Source organism: Polistes canadensis, unplaced genomic scaffold (genome assembly GCF_001313835.1).
Source record: "Polistes canadensis isolate GaletaPanama2010 unplaced genomic scaffold, ASM131383v1 scaffold_94, whole genome shotgun sequence".
Lineage (NCBI taxonomy): Eukaryota > Metazoa > Arthropoda > Insecta > Hymenoptera > Vespidae > Polistes > Polistes canadensis.
The window spans coordinates 532,920-549,130 of NW_014569641.1; the positions used below are offsets into that span (position 1 = coordinate 532,920).

Here is a 16,211-nt window from a genome sequence, read left to right on the forward strand (position 1 = left end):
ATAACTTCCACTGCGCAATAGTAAAAATATTATTATGTTTTTCTTTTTTACTTACAATTTCCTTTAAACAGAAGCCGTCATTCTATAAAAATTTACCAAACTAACTATTTATTATCAAATGTACGCAAAAAAATTGGCGTATGAGTTAACAGTCCTTGTGTTTCTCCTAATTTATTAACTGAAAATAAAAAAATAAATTGAAATCATATCATCCGAAATAATAAAGGTAAGTTGACATTTTCCAAAAAATATGATCAATAACGAAAATAAAATTGAATACACACATGTAAACGATTCTAAGTGAACGAGAGTAAACGAAGGGAATAAAAAAAGAAACGAAAAGTTCGTAGGAAAACGCGAAAGAATATAAAGTCGTATTACCTTTCTACCTTATTATCAAAGATTCCCAAGTTTCAAATCTAAATTGTTCATGCGCATGGAGTGCAATTTTCTAATCGAAATCATTTCTATCCCTTACATCATTGTTTTTCTACGCAAGCGTATAACCCCCGTTTGATTTCTATCGGTATTACAATCCCTTTTCCCGTTCAGTAATATCCGAGATTTAGAAAAGAAAAGTCCGTAAACTAATAATCAAACGATCATGTCAGAAACAGTTCAATTAAACGAACAAAACATTCCCGTAGTCGTTAATAACAATAGAAACGAATTGGCTATAAATTATTCGGTTAAAATTGGTCGCGGAATTTTACGAATAATAGGTGGCTGGCCACATAACGAAAAAACATCAACCATAGAAAAGATTTATAGTTATTTCGCGAAAATCTTATGTTACTTTTTATTTACGTTTATTCTCCTGCCTGGTTTGTTGAGAATATTTTTAATCGAACAAAACGTAAGAATTCGATTGAAAATATTTGGACCACTTTGCACCTGTTCTATCAATGCTACGAAATATAGTATTTTAATGACGCGTGGTAAAAAAATTAAAGAGTGCATGCAACATGTTAGAGATGATTGGAAAAAGGTTGTATTGGAAAAAGATTACGAATCTATGATGTCACATGCAAAAGTTGGTAGAACATTGGCACTAATGTCGGCATCGTTTATTTACGGTGCTGGAATGTCTTATCGTACAATTTTACCACTTACAAAAGGGAAATTAATTATTGGAAATGTTACGATAAGACCCCTAGCATGTCCAAGTTATTTCGTAATATTCAACGAACAAGAATCACCCGCTTACGAGTTGGTATTTTTCCTACAATTTCTCGCCGGTTTTTCTGTTTATTCGGTCGCTTGTGGGGTATGTGGTTTGGCAACTTTTTTGATCATGCACGTATGCGGTCAACTTGAAATTCTCATGAGAATGATGAGAGATATCGTTGATGGGAAAGATGAGAATGATTCTGATGCAGATAAACGTATTGCTGAGGTAATTCGACACCAAATTCGTGCTAAGAAGTAAGTAAAATAAATCGAAATTTTATGGGGCACCGTATGTCTGAGTCTAATTTTATTTTCACAGTTTTGTAAAAGATGTCGAAGAAATTCTGCAATATTTGTGCATGGTTGAAATATTGGGTTGCACTAGTCTCGTTTGTCTTGTTTTGTACTACTTAATTATGGTAATATAATTATAAAGATTCTATATATATCTATTTTTAAATATTATATTTAATGTAATATAAATGATTAACAAATTAATAGGAATGGGAAAACAGTGACACGACCGGATTGGTCACTTATTTCGTTTTTCTTCTATCGTTTGCCTTTAACATGTTCATTTTTTGTTACATCGGTGAACTTCTTTCGGAACAGGTGCCAAATATTTCGTCACCTTATATATATCCTTTTTGTTTTTATATCAATTAAATAATTTAATATACGTATTTTATTTTTTTTGTCCTTTTCAGGGTACAAAAGTTGGCGTAACTTCGTGTACTCTTAATTGGAATCGTCTTCCGACGAAAAGTGCACGAAGTTTGGTATTAATAATACTCGCGTCTAATCATCCGATTAAAATAGTTGCCGGTAAATTGATGGACATGTCATTGAGTAATTTTAACAACGTAAGTAATTAAAATGATATTTTAAATCTACAAAATATAACGTGTTTGACATGAGTAAAAACTGAATTTTGTAGATAATTAAAACTGCCGTTGGATATTTCAACATTCTACGAAGTAGCGTCTAATAAAATAAATCAAATACCATAACTAACAATTACGATTAATACGAATTGATTCGAGTTTTGTAAAATATTAGACGATAGTTTGAAGAAAAAATAATTAAATAAAAAGTAATAGAAACACTAATTGATTTTTAAACGAATGTGAGAGTGAAAAAAAAAAAATAAAAGAAAGAAACCTCGTGCCGTATCACCAACTTTGAAGTAAAAAATTCTATTAGTATAGTCTGAAAAATAGAAAAAAAAAAAAGAAGTATAAAAAAGTTACCCTTTATATCGTATCCTGAATAGTCTGAACAGTCCGACTGTATTCACACACGAAGTACGACTGTAATGTGTTCAACGTATTACAGTCTCCTTTCTTCGATCGTACAGTTTAATAACTTCCACTGCGCAAGAATAAAAATATCATTTTGTTTCTTTTTTCCTTTTTTCTCTACCGACTATACCTGACTATAGGAAAGCCACATTTGTTACCCTTTCTAATAAAGTAACAATTTACTTTTAATCGCACGCAAAAAAGTTTCGCTCGAGTAATTTTGTCCGTCGTTGTATTCCTCGTTGTTGTTCGTTGACTGCAAACAAAAAAATAAAATAAAAAGTGTTGTGACAAATGTAAGTAGAAATTGTGAAGAAAATTTTCGATAATACAAAAAAATATTACTCATCTTATGTCAGTTTGGTAAGGGGTTGAAAAATTATCCCAAAAATTATATTCGCTGTACGAGGCTCTCGTTTTTCTGAAAAACAAAAAAATCAAAAAACATTAATTGATAAGAAACGATTAAGTTTAAAAAAAATGTACTAAAAAAGTATCTTCTCTATTCGCGTCATTTTTTCGTCAAATAACAATTTTGCTTAGAAAAATACTGAACTGTTGGTTTTGATCCTCTGCGAACGAATAAAAAAATAAAAAGATAATGAAGAAAAAAATAGCGAGCGAATAACAACAGAGAGAGAGAGAGAGAGTTTAGCAAAGTTTGTTATCAGAAAGAAAAAAGAAAAATGGGAATAAGGGGGAGGAATAAATTAGCGCAAGCGCAGAAATATATTCGTTCGACGATACTTCATTCAGCATTTGAATAGTTCAAATGATTCAGTGTGACGTTTAAAAATATCGAATTAACTAAAAACGATAGCGCGTAATTGTTATATTTTCGATATTACATGGAAAATAAAACGTTGAACAATTTTAAAAGGAACGTTGATCTGAGTATTTCGTTAAATCGATGGATATCAAAACCAATAGGAACGTGGCCATCGATGAAAGTATCTAAAACAACGCGATTCGAATTTATTATTAAAAAATTAACAATCCTAATCTGTTACATATTATTGAGTTTTGTTTTAATACTAGGAAGTATGTTTATCATACTCGAATTGGAAGATTTTTACAGTTCATTAAAAATAGGTAGCGCATTGAGTTTCTTTTTGATGGCAGCCATGAAATATTTCTTTTTGATTATTCGCGAAAATGATATTAAAAGTTGCATCGATTGCATCGAAATGGATTGGAAAGATGTTAAATATTTGGAAGATAAAAAGATAATGATAGATAATGCTAACTTTGGCAGAAAATTGATCATGATTTGTGGCTTTTTTATGTACGGTGGTGTTGTCTTTTATTACATTGCATTACCCATGACACATGGACGTGCATTTGACGAGGATAGAAATCTAACGTATAGACCATTGGTTTATCCCGTACCGAAAATAATAGCCGATGCACAAATAAGTCCGGCAAATGAAATATTTTATTTGATACAATTGTTTTCCGGTTTGGTTGCACACAACATAACCGTTGCCGCTTGCGGTTTAGTAGCCCTTCTTGCTATGCACGCATGCGGCCAATTAGAAATTCTCATTTCCTGGCTCGAATATTTGGTTGACGGAAGGGAAAACGTTTCTGACACGCTTGACGAAAGATTGGCTGATATAATCGAACAGCATGTACGTGCATTTAGGTCAGTTTATTTATTCTTTTGCTTTTTTTACTTAAATATTTTGTTTGCTTGTATGCTTTGTGTTACTTTTTGTTTTCTTTTTCTTCTTCTTCTTCTTTTTCTGTTTTTTCTTTTTTAATGATATTCAAAATTGTAATCGAAAATTTTGCAGCTTGTTATAAACAACAGATCTATGTGTCAATAGATACATTTTTTTTGTTACATTTTAGTTTTATTAAACGTACAGAAGAAGTTATAAGCGAAATATCTCTAGTTGAAATCGTCGGATGCACATTCAACATTTGTTGCCTTGGATATCATTGTATGATGGTACGCATATATATATTTTATAAATAATAAATCGTTCTATTACTTTTCTCCTTTCGTTTTCTATCTGATTATTTTCTTTTTTTTTTTTTGTTGATTTCCGAGCTTGGTCAGTAAGTTTATAAATTTGTTTTTTTTTCTGGGAAAAAATATTGTTTGTCGTTTAATTATTACAGGAATGGGATATTAAGCAACCACTCGGTAGTGTTACTTATTTAATATTACTCACTTCGGTCACTTTCAATATCTTCATTTTTTGTTACATTGGTGAAGTTCTTGCCGAGCAGGTATTACTTTTATTCTTTTACCCATCATTTTTTATTAATTATAAAAAGAAACAAAAATCTTTTTTTTAAAAAGTCATTACGAATAAATAATACGAGATTACATTGTTAATATAATAAATTGGATATGCGCGAATTTTGTTTTTTACGTTTTACGTTGAAACATTTATGCTAAAAAAAAAAAAAAAAAGAAAAAAAAATAATAATCTCGAATTCTAATGTCAAGGATATTGTAACAGACCCTGAAAGTTGGCGAAAAATCTTACATGATTGATTGGTATCGTATACCAGACAGAAAAAATCTTGCAATTGTTCTAATAATTATGATGTCCAATTCGACAACCAGATTAACTGCTGGAAATTTGATCGATTTATCTATAAGCAGTTTTTCTGACGTAAGTATATAACATAACGAACAAATGAATATAAAAATGTCATTAGTATGAAATTAATACGAGACTTTGGGAGATTATTTTCTGATGCACAATTGTATCGTTAAAATGCAGGTGATCAAATCAGCTGGTGCCTACTTGAATATGCTTCGTACGTTTACAATTTAGAATAAATTACCGATCACAGTAGAAATTAGTATTTGAATATAACTAGATTGTTTAAATTCAAAAGAAAATGCAAAAAAAAAAAGAAAAAAAAAATAATTATAAGAAAACCATATTAACAGACTTTTAATTAATACCATTTTAATCAGCATCATTCATTTCCACGTAAATATTCCACAATTGCATGTAAATAAAATAAATTCTCTCCTAAAAAAAAAAAAACCCCCATACACGTTACCCATACACTTTACACATAAATCATTTTCATGCAATAAAAATTCTCACATGCACACGCAACTGCATTATGAATAATGAAAATAAATCGTGAGGTGGTTATCGTTTTGAAAGGATGATTGGTAATCGATAAATCGTGACACAACTAAACATAGTCAAATGTATATAAATGTGAACGCAACAGGGGAAAAAATATCATGCGTTATCGTAAAGAATATAAGAAGGGGTCAATCCCCATCGCGGAAATGTTATTGTCATCGAATAACATTCTCGTAAACTATCAGAAAGTTGATTGTAGTCGCGATTACTATAACCCTTCTTCTTCATCTTCTTCTTCTTAAAGAGGGGAAGAAAAAAATATAAGGAAAAAGATTGGCAATAAGTTTGACGCAGGCGCAGAACAATTGCATATACGATTGATACAAGGAAGATGTTAGTAAGAATAGTAACTGTCGAATGATAGTCGTGTTNGCAATAAGTTTGACGCAGGCGCAGAACAATTGCATATACGATTGATACAAGGAAGATGTTAGTAAGAATAGTAACTGTCGAATGATAGTCGTGTTAACAATGATTAACAAATACGATAAWAAARAAACTTACGTGAACGATTACGAGGATTACAAAAAATACGTGRATTTGACCACRAAAGYAAATCGWTGGATTTTGGAWCCAWTGGGTATCTGGCCAYTSAACAAARATTCCATTGAAGTTACTTGGAAAGACAAGTGTTTTCGTCGATTGAAAAGTTGCATTTTTTATTTCCTCATGATATTCGTATTCGCATGTTGCRGTCCTTACRTRRTTTTCGARGTMGAWRGTACCTATGACARATTGAGACTTACTGGACCACTGAGTTTCTGTATTATGGCTATTCTTAAATATKTMTTTTTRACATTACACGAARAARAAMTTCGATCGTGTATCGGGTATATTGAAATGGATTGGAAAAGTGTTAAAAATTTGAAAGACGAACAAATAATGATCGACAAAGTTTACTCGGGTCGTCGTTTAGTTAACATTTGCAATRTATTCACTTTCGGTGCTGCTGGATTTTATTATATCGTATTACCAGTTATGAGTAAAAAAATTGTTCTACCTGACGTTAATGTTACTTACAGACCAACCCCATATCCCGTTACTAAATATCTCATAGATATTCGTTATAGTCCAGCCAACGAAATAGTTAGTCTCATTCTATGTTTTTCCGGATTTGCTGCACATTCGATAGCAGCTGGTACATGCAGTTTAGTAGCCATTTTTACTATGCACGTTTGCGGTCAACTTARGGTTCTCATCAATTGGTTGGAACATTTGTTGGATGGTAGAGAAGATTTGTGTTCCAACGTAGATGGTAGAATGGCGAGTATCATTCAACAACACGTTCAAATATTAAAGTGAGTCGCCTTTTTTTGCTTTTTTTTGTTTTTTTTTATTACAAAAGCATAAAATTATTTTATCTGAAAAAAAATATTCATCTTTATACAGTTTTATATCGGTAACTGAGAATTTGTTGAACGAAATATCTTTGATCGAAGTTGTTGGRTGTACATTGAACATGTGCTTACTTGGATATTATTGCATTAKGGTGAGTAGAAATTGGTGTAAATAATAAAAATAACAATATAAGTGAAATATTTGATTACAGGAATGGGACATCACTGAAATATTGGGTAGTCTAACTTGTGCTATTGTATTAACGTCAATAGCTTTTAATATTTTTATATTTTGTTATATWGGCGAACTTCTKATGGAACAGGTATGTTCAATTATTTATAACAATTCATTGAATTATTATATTCCATTTTAAAATCTTTRATATTATTAGGTCAACGAGTTAAGCGAACGATGTTATGGTATTGATTGGTATCGTTTGCCAGGAAAAACTGCACGTTCATTGATACTTTTAATYGCGATGTCAAGAACAACGACAAAATTAACAGCCGGAAATTTTATGGATCTTTCTTTGAGTAGTTTTAGCGACGTACGTATAAATATGAAAAATATATTAATCGAATAAACATAAAAAAAAGAAAAAACATATCAAACGTTAATTTATTTGTGCATAACAGATTATCAAATCATCGGTCGCCTATTTGAATATGTTACGGACAATGGCATAAAAAAATGTATCCTACAAACGAAAAACACCTAAATGAAAATAATCCAATAACAATATTAATTTATTGATATTAACGAGAAAGAAAGAAAAAATCGACTCGTTGCAAATCTTTTTTTTTTCTGTTTCGTTTTACCTTAAAACCCAATCTATTAGCATGACAAAAAATAAAAAAGAAACCATTTTACAATTTATCGATAATATATATATATAAAAAACACAGATCAACTTTTGTCGAAAGTATTTTTTTGTCAGGTTATCGCAAGTACTTAAAAAATCGTGACTAGAATTATGTAGGAAACCCTGTAATATTTTTGTAAAAATGATTAGAACAATTTGACAATACGTACCGACAAAAATTTGTTAATCCTAAAACGTAAAGTATACCCTAGAAGGTTATTATTTACACTGACGACAAGTCCTGACGAAGGAAAGAAAGAACTCGACTGAAAAACGCTTGCGCAGTTTGATTAGTTCGTGGGTGGTAACGTCAGGTAAGCTTCGTACAATTGAAACAGGTGAATGGTAAGTTAGTAGCGATCGAGTGGTCGTTCGGATTAAATCGATCATGTCTAATATAACTACGATGAGTGTTATCGTGCAAGATAATCGAGATGAGATGAATTTGAACGTTAAATTGAATCGTTGGATTTTAAAATCGATCGGTGCATGGCCCAAATCATCTAACATATCATACAAACAAATTTATTTGCACAGATTTAGCAATGTCATTTGTTACGGTTTAATTATATTTTTAATGATACCATGCGGATTACATTTGTCATTGGAAGTCAAAGATACTTACGACAAATTACGTTTAACCGGACCATTGAGCTTTTGTTTAATGGCAATAATAAAATATTGTGCTTTGACGTTAAAGGAAAATGATATTCGTCGTTGTTTCGAATATATAGAATTGGATTGGAAAAAAGTTCGACACATTGAGGATATTAAAGTAATGAAAGATAATGCTAATATCGGTCGTCGCATAGTCATCGTTTGTGCAATTTTCATGTACAGCAGTGCTGCATTTTATTATATTGCCGTACCTTTTGCAAGAGGTTTAATTATTGAAGATGATACCAATCTAACATACAGGCCACTCGTTTATCCAGTTGCAAGGATCATCGTTGACACACGTCGTACACCTGTCAATCAAATATTCTTTGGTATTCAATGTGTTTCAGGATTTCTCGCACATTCGATTACAGCAGGTGCTTGCGGACTTGCAGCAACTTTTGCCATGCACGCTTGCGGACAATTGCAAGTTATTACGATATGTTTGAACAATTTAATCGACGGTCGTCAGGATTCTTTTGATACCGTTGAACAAAGGCTCGCTGATATCATACAACGTCATGTTCGTGCATTGAAGTTAGTCAAACTAAAAAGACAAATTATTTAATAAGATTTATATCATTCGTTTCTCATTCCCATCTAAATCATTTTTATTTTAATATTTCAGTTTTATCTCACTAACAGAAGAAGTGTTGAATGAAATATCATTGGTTGAAGTTGTTGGGTGTACCATAAATATTTGCCTTCTTGGATATTACTGCATCACTGTAAATAAATAAATTAATTAATTACTTATACGCGCGTATTTTTCAAATGATTTTTCATTTTTTTTTTTATATTTACAGGGTTGGCAATACAACGAGACTATGGGTCGTGTAACGTACATCATACTATTCATATCAGTTACTTTTAATATTTTTATATTCTGTTACATAGGTGAACTTCTTGCCGAACAGGTAAAATTACAATCTTACGCTATGAATTATATCAAATCAATATAAATTGGATTAGTTTTCTTATTTTTCTGTTTCTTTTTTTTCTTTTCATCCGATTAAAAGTATTACACTTAACGATATTAAAATTAAGATAGTAATCGATCTATATCACAGAATAGTCAAAAGAAATCCTGTAACACAGTGCCAAAAAGTAGGAGAAAGTTCCTACATGATTGACTGGTACCGATTACCATGGAAAAATATTCGTAGCCTTGTCTTGATCATTGCAATGTCCAGTTCATCGAAAAATCTAACCGCAGGATATCTTATTGAATTATCTTTAACTAGTTTTGGTGATGTAAGTATAATATCATATCAATATTATTTTGTCCAATAAATCTATGCTCTAATAAAAATTAAAAAACAAAATCTCACGAATTTATCGAACAACGTGATATATTATATTTGAACGATGGAAAAAGTTTCTTCGTATTTCAACGATAAATGATTTTTTCATTTCGCATAACGATACAACCATTGTTCTTCACTTTTACATTAAAATACGAGGAAAACTTTATCACCGTTCCAACAATTAATACTTTGCACACGTATCAAATATTTTATATATTTTATATATTTTTGTACAGGTAATCAAATCGTCACTCGCATACTTGAACATGTTGAGAACGCTGACCGAATAAAATGAAAGTAAACGATTATTATTTTAAGATCAATTTCATGAAATTTGAGAAAAAGAAGATTTTCTTAATGGTGGAATAATAAAAATGTAAAATAACGTTAGAGTAGAAACAATAGAAAAATTGAAAAATAGAAAAAACTTTATTGTCTAAACGTGTAAGAAGAGAAACGAAATCGCGAATATCGATCAGCGTAACTAAAACTACCCTTGTTTTTATTAATCTGTCCAGGGACAAAAAAAAAAGTATCGTGACGCGCAAGCGTATAGATTAGGTATTGCGAGAAGGGTGGTAGTAGTAGTAGTGGTGGTGGTGGTGGTGGTGGTGTTGGGGTTGAAAACAGAAGGGTAGAAAGATAAAAGATAATTGTCAGTCAGTAGCCAATGTGCTTCCGTAAAAGAACAATCATGAAAGAAGAATTGAAAATAAATTCAATTGAAGTTAACAAAATGAATATTAGTTACATAAACGACAACGAGTATAGTGTTCAATTGATACGCTGGTTATTAACATCAATGGGTGCTTGGCGTTCGTTGAAAAAACAAAATTTCTTACAAAAATTACGTTCGATGATAATAATCGTAATGTCATATTTTTTAATATGCTTTACATTGATACCTTGTACGTTGTACGCAATTATAGAGGAAGACAATTTGCAAATTAAAATGAAAGCATTAGGACAAGTGAGCTATTGGCTAATGAGTACAATAAAATACAGTTATATTTTGTATCATCGTGGAAACGTGCAACGATGTTTGGATCATATTGAAAATGATTGGCGTATCATTACAAGATCTAAAGATCGTAATATTATGTTAACACATGCTAACAAAGCACGTTACTTTATTCTCATTTGTACGAGTTTCACTTACGGTGGTGTTCTCATTTATAGTCTCGTACGAGGAATGACACTTATTCCCGTAATTATTGAAAATCGTACGATTTATTTGCACCCCTTGCCGTGTCCCTGTTACAGTAAATTAGCCGACACCAGATTTCATCCGACATACGAAATTATTTATACATTACAATTGTTATCCGCAATTATAACAAGTTCAATCGTCGTATGCGCTTGCAGTTTAGCTGCCGTTTTCGTAATGCACGCTTGCGGTCAATTAACGATAACTATGGCATGGATTGAAGATACTTTCGTTGATTCTATTCGTTCCAGTAATTATCCATTGACAGATATTGTACGATTACACGTTAGAACATTGAGGTACGCGAAAGTACTACTATGTAATTATTAATAACATTTATATTAGAATTAAATGTGATACAAGTGGAAATCGTTTGTTCGTTACAGTTTTATCGATTATATAGAAAACGTGATTAATCGTATCTGTTTGGTCGAACTTTTGGGTTGCACCATGAATATGTGCTTGTTGGGATATTTTTGTATCACGGTATGCCGAAATTTCGATGTAATATTATTTACACGTGATTCTGTTATGTCAATTTTATTCTATATTGTGTCATTAAAACTTTCATCATAATTATTATCGTTATTATCAATTTTTATATGATTAAAGTAAAGAATATTAAATTACAACTTCGCGTTTCTAACATTAAACACTTTTAAATATATATATATATATATATCCATTTTTTGTCAATGATATTTCACAAAATAAGAAACATAAGCACGGATTTGATATCAATTGTATCATTTAATCGTTTTAAAAAGTTACGTCAATTTTTCAGGAATGGGAGAATAACGATACGAAAAATACCATAGGATATTTTCTTGTATTCGTTTCCATGGTTTTCAATATTTTCGTATTTTGTTTTCTTAGTGAAAAACTTTCGGAACAGGTAGTAGCGTTTGATTACTTTTGCATTTATTTTTACTTCAATTGTTTTCCCTATCCAATTAATTCGTTCTAATTTTTTTTTTGCAAATTTTCTTTCTTTTCTTTTATTTCTTCATATCGAATTATCTTAATTTAGGATAACGTTGATTGAATATATCAAAAATTAGGTTTGTTGATAGTGCCTTCGAGTAGGTGACGTCGCTTATGCGTGCGATTGGCAATTACTTCCTGTTAATACTGCACGCGGATTTATTTTAATTATACTTAGATCCAATTCCGTGGTACGATTAACTGCAGGAAAGTTTATGAAACTATCAATTATCACTTTCGGCGATGTGAGTAATTATTAAATTATAATAAATAATATATGAACGAAGAGAGAGAGAGAGAGAGATATAGAAAATATAAATGTGTTTAGCTGAAAAAATTAATCTAATAATATGAATTATGTTTTTTGAATGTTTTAGGTAATTAAATCGTCTGCTGTTTACTTCAACATGCTACAAAAAATGACGTAAAATTGTTAAACGTAATTTCGAATTTATCTTTACACACACAAAAAAGAAAAGAAAAGAAAATAGAAATTTTATTAGAATAAAATTAGGTAGTTTGACGTAATAACGAACATTTGTATAAATCATAAACGCGACTTGAACATTTTTTTTTACGTTTTTATGTTTTTTTTTTTATATATATATCACAATTAAAAATCAGAGAAAACCTATATATATATAATAAAATTATACTCACATAAAGGGGTGCATTATACTCAAACTTAGTTCTCGACAAATTTCCATTACTTGGATTAGACTCAATTTAAAACTAATATCTAATCAAATTCCACTAATTTTATTTCGTTAAATCTCATCAACAGTCAATTTTTCAATCTATAACAAATACAAAGAGAAAATATTTAATTTTAAACGATACACAAATCGTTTTACTCTATAAAAATATATCGAACAAAAAAAAAATCAAATTTTCAATTTCGTTGAATACAAAAATGATCGCACACTTCACACACATATCATTTGAAATCCAAACTAATCGAATAATAATAACAGATCAAATTTGTCAAGTGAAAGATTATAGTCCGGCGTATGGTAAAAGCGCGTATGGTTGTCCATAAGAAAATAACCGATTACTCAGACCAATGCAACATACATGAAAACTCGCGCAAGCGCTATACTATAGACAATAATAATCGAAGTAAGAGATACAGGTATATGCGTTCTGCTGAGAAAATTTCAGTTTTAGTATTGCGAAAGATTTCCTAACGCGATCATGACAACTATTAACGATAAGATCAACCTAAATCATAATTATATAGCTGACATTAATTACAGTTTGCAAGTAAATCGTTGGCTTTTAAAACCAATTGGTATTTGGCCATATCCTAGGACATCATCAACGACAATTAAAACTTTTTCCTTAATTTTATTCCTAACGTGTATTGGAATATTAATATTTTCAATAATATCGTGCATATTGAATATCTTATTCGAGGAAGAAGATCCACAAGTGAAATTGAAAACGATAGCACCCCTAAGTTATTGGTCGTTATCGTTAATCCGTTATTGTACACTTTTAATTAGATCAAACGATATTCGTAGATGCGTTGATCGCATAGAAATAGATTGGCAAATGATCACAAAAATCGAGGAACGTGAAACAATGCTGAATTGCGTGAAAACTGGCCGTTTTATCGTATGCTTCAGTGCAATTTTTATGCACGGTGGCATATTTGCATTTAACATTTTCAAAGGTATTACACCTGTAATCGAATTAGTCGGTAACGACAGTGTTTCCATTTACCGATTACCTTATCCATTTTATAATCAAATTTGGGATATCAGTTATACCATGGCATATCGAGTTATACTTTTGTTACAATTCGTTGTAACGTTCATTGTTAATTCCGTAAGTGTTGGAGCTGTTGCAATTGCAGCTATGTTTGTCATGCACGCTTGTGGCCAATTAAATATTATGAGATTATGGTTGGAATCATTGGTCGATGATATCGATTACGCGTATGATTCGATTCAACAGAAAATTGGTGTCATCGTTGTTCATCATTTACGTGTTCTCAAGTATATTGCATTTAACATATTTTATTTCGAATAAAAATATTTTTCTTTTTGTTTCTGTGCAAAAATATAACATTGGAAAATATACTTATTATTATAATTTTTAATTTTTAATTACAGTTTTGTCACTTGGATAGAAAAAACATTAAATTTTATATGTCTCGTTGAAATATTTGGTTCGGTGTTCAATATGTGTTTCTTAGGATATTATTGCATAAAAGTGGGTACATACTTTTTGGTTGTTTTCTTTTTCGAACAAATAATACTTGCATGAAACGATGTTAATTTTTACTGTAACAATTGTTTTACTCTTTCTTTCGTTGGAATAGTTTGTTTTAATTGTTTAACAGCAATTTAATGAAAACGAATTTGGAACTACTGCTATATATGGTACAATATTCGTATCCGTAGCGTATAATATTTTCATATTTTGTTACATCGGTGATATTCTCTCGGAACAGGTAAAAATATATTTTTATTATGTTATCCCCTAAACATTATTATATCTAGTAATATTTTTAATATCCAAATTTTTGTTGAACATTATATTCTAATATGATTAATCAAATTAGAAGTATAATACTTATTTTTAAAAGCATAAAAATTATCCTACACACATCTGACATAATTTTGTATACTAAATATTTAATTTAATTTATATTAAATCGAATTTAACAGTGCAGATTGATTGGTATAGAAGCATATTTAATCAATTGGTACAGTCTACCTGGAAAATCACCTCTAAGTATAGCACTGATCATATTAAGATCATCTCGCGTAACCAATCTCACTGCTGGAAAAATTATTCCCTTGTGTATGGCAACATTCAGTAACGTGAGTAAATTATATAATAACATTTCTATAATTAAATCAAGTTTATGCTAAGAATATTTAAAAAAAATGTGAATTTTCGAACAGAATAAAGAAGAGAAAAAACATTATACTAAAAAATAATCAATGTCAACAAATTATAATTAAAACGATTATTGTTTTAGGTCGTCCAAACATCATTTGCATATTTAAACATATTGCGCAAAGTCGTTATCTAAACTAATTAAAATAAATTTAACAATTACAAATTAGAAGAAACTCACATGTATAATTAATAACGAATAAAAACATAAAGATGTAAAAAAAAATGCATAAAATTATAAAATTGCGTGAATAATAATGCGTAAATAAAAATATGTGTACTTTAATTAAAACAATATTATACAAGTATCAATCACCTATAAATGAGAACAAAAATTGAAACGAAAATTTCCAACAGGTATAACAAAATTTATCCCATCACGAATGAGCCCTTTTCCTTTTCGGTATATTTGTAATAGAATGAAAAGACTATGATTGATGCATGTTACTGACGAATTAATAAACGATTGAATAATATTATCGTTCTTTGAATTTTTTTTTATCAATATGTTTACTTTTATAAAAACAATTATATCAGCACAATATAAACACACCCTTCGAAGGGAAAGAGTAAACTAACGAACAGAAGGATACGACATTTCAATAAAACTACACAATAACTTCCCCAATCCTTTCATTGTATGGTTGCACATGCGCGAGAAGTAGAATCCTAAGGAATCAATCAATCTAACTAAGCATAAAAAGTTTCTGTCAGTGAGTACGTTGTTACCGTACGATTCGCATCATGTTGAAAGAAACCACGACGTTAACTGAAACCAAATTCATCGAAAAAGATTGGAATTACAGTATTCAATTAAATCGTTTGTTTTTAAAATCAATCGGTGCTTGGCCACTTTCGTTGAACGTTAATTATCTAGAAARAATAATATCAATTAGTTTGACAACGATCAGTAGTTGTTTGATAGGATTTTTATTGATACCATGTGCACTGGTTACGTTTCTTGGTCGTGAAARTAGTCTCGATGCAAAAATCAAGATGATAGGTCCACTTAGTTTCTTCGTTATGGCAGCTATCAAATATTACATTTTAACGTCACGAGGAATAACTATAGCCAATTGTATAAAWCATATTCGTTCCGATTGGGAACGTGCTGAAAAATTTCAAGACGATCGTAAAATTGTTATTAAGAATGCAGAATTTGGTAGATCGTTGGTCATCTCTTGTGCAGTATTCATGTACGGTGGTGGATTCTTTTATTGCACCGTGATGCCACTTTGTACTATGAGAACTGAAATAATTGATAATGAAACAATAAGAGTACCATCATTCCCAATTTATCGGAAACTAATCGATCCAAGAACTAGTCCTCATTTTGAGATCGTCCAATTT

At 30.4% G+C, this 16,211-nt stretch overlaps 6 protein-coding genes across 6 annotated transcripts; all 6 read left to right on the forward strand.

Moving 5' to 3' along the window:
* The first annotated feature begins 604 nt into the window (after positions 1–604).
* LOC106787147 (odorant receptor 85f-like) lies at positions 605–2,067 on the forward strand. Its single transcript, XM_014749263.1, has 4 exons — positions 605–1,425; positions 1,490–1,589; positions 1,672–1,819; positions 1,864–2,067. Exons 1-4 carry the CDS (start codon positions 605–607, stop codon positions 2,043–2,045), a joined length of 1,251 nt encoding a protein of 416 aa, XP_014604749.1. The 3' UTR covers positions 2,046–2,067.
* A 1,252-nt stretch (positions 2,068–3,319) lies between these two features.
* Positions 3,320–5,362, forward strand: LOC106787148 (odorant receptor 45b-like). Its single transcript, XM_014749264.1, has 5 exons — positions 3,320–4,116; positions 4,326–4,425; positions 4,599–4,709; positions 4,946–5,101; positions 5,213–5,362. Exons 1-5 carry the CDS (start codon positions 3,320–3,322, stop codon positions 5,264–5,266), a joined length of 1,218 nt encoding a protein of 405 aa, XP_014604750.1. The 3' UTR covers positions 5,267–5,362.
* A 705-nt stretch (positions 5,363–6,067) lies between these two features.
* On the forward strand, positions 6,068–10,109 carry LOC106787149. The gene is made up of 11 exons (XM_014749266.1): positions 6,068–6,894; positions 6,986–7,085; positions 7,146–7,256; positions 7,326–7,481; positions 7,570–7,614; positions 7,872–7,881; positions 8,147–8,990; positions 9,082–9,181; positions 9,260–9,370; positions 9,552–9,707; positions 9,997–10,109. Exons 1-11 carry the CDS (start codon positions 6,068–6,070, stop codon positions 10,048–10,050), a joined length of 2,514 nt encoding a protein of 837 aa, XP_014604752.1. The 3' UTR covers positions 10,051–10,109.
* Positions 10,110–10,148: 39 nt separating this feature from the next.
* Positions 10,149–11,922, forward strand: LOC106787171. The gene is made up of 2 exons (XM_014749299.1): positions 10,149–11,266; positions 11,354–11,922. The coding sequence occupies exons 1-2, from the start codon at positions 10,431–10,433 to the stop codon at positions 11,541–11,543; spliced, it is 1,026 nt and encodes a 341-aa protein (XP_014604785.1). The 5' UTR covers positions 10,149–10,430; the 3' UTR covers positions 11,544–11,922.
* A 1,020-nt stretch (positions 11,923–12,942) lies between these two features.
* Positions 12,943–15,132, forward strand: LOC106787172. The gene is made up of 4 exons (XM_014749300.1): positions 12,943–13,781; positions 14,299–14,409; positions 14,627–14,782; positions 14,944–15,132. Exons 1-4 carry the CDS (start codon positions 13,146–13,148, stop codon positions 14,995–14,997), a joined length of 957 nt encoding a protein of 318 aa, XP_014604786.1. The 5' UTR covers positions 12,943–13,145; the 3' UTR covers positions 14,998–15,132.
* A 473-nt stretch (positions 15,133–15,605) lies between these two features.
* LOC106787150 lies at positions 15,606–16,139 on the forward strand (the record flags this gene model as incomplete). The annotated part of the gene is made up of 1 exon (XM_014749267.1): positions 15,606–16,139. A coding segment is annotated over exon 1 (534 nt), but the record flags the coding sequence as incomplete, so codon positions are not given.
* Positions 16,140–16,211: the final 72 nt, after the last annotated feature.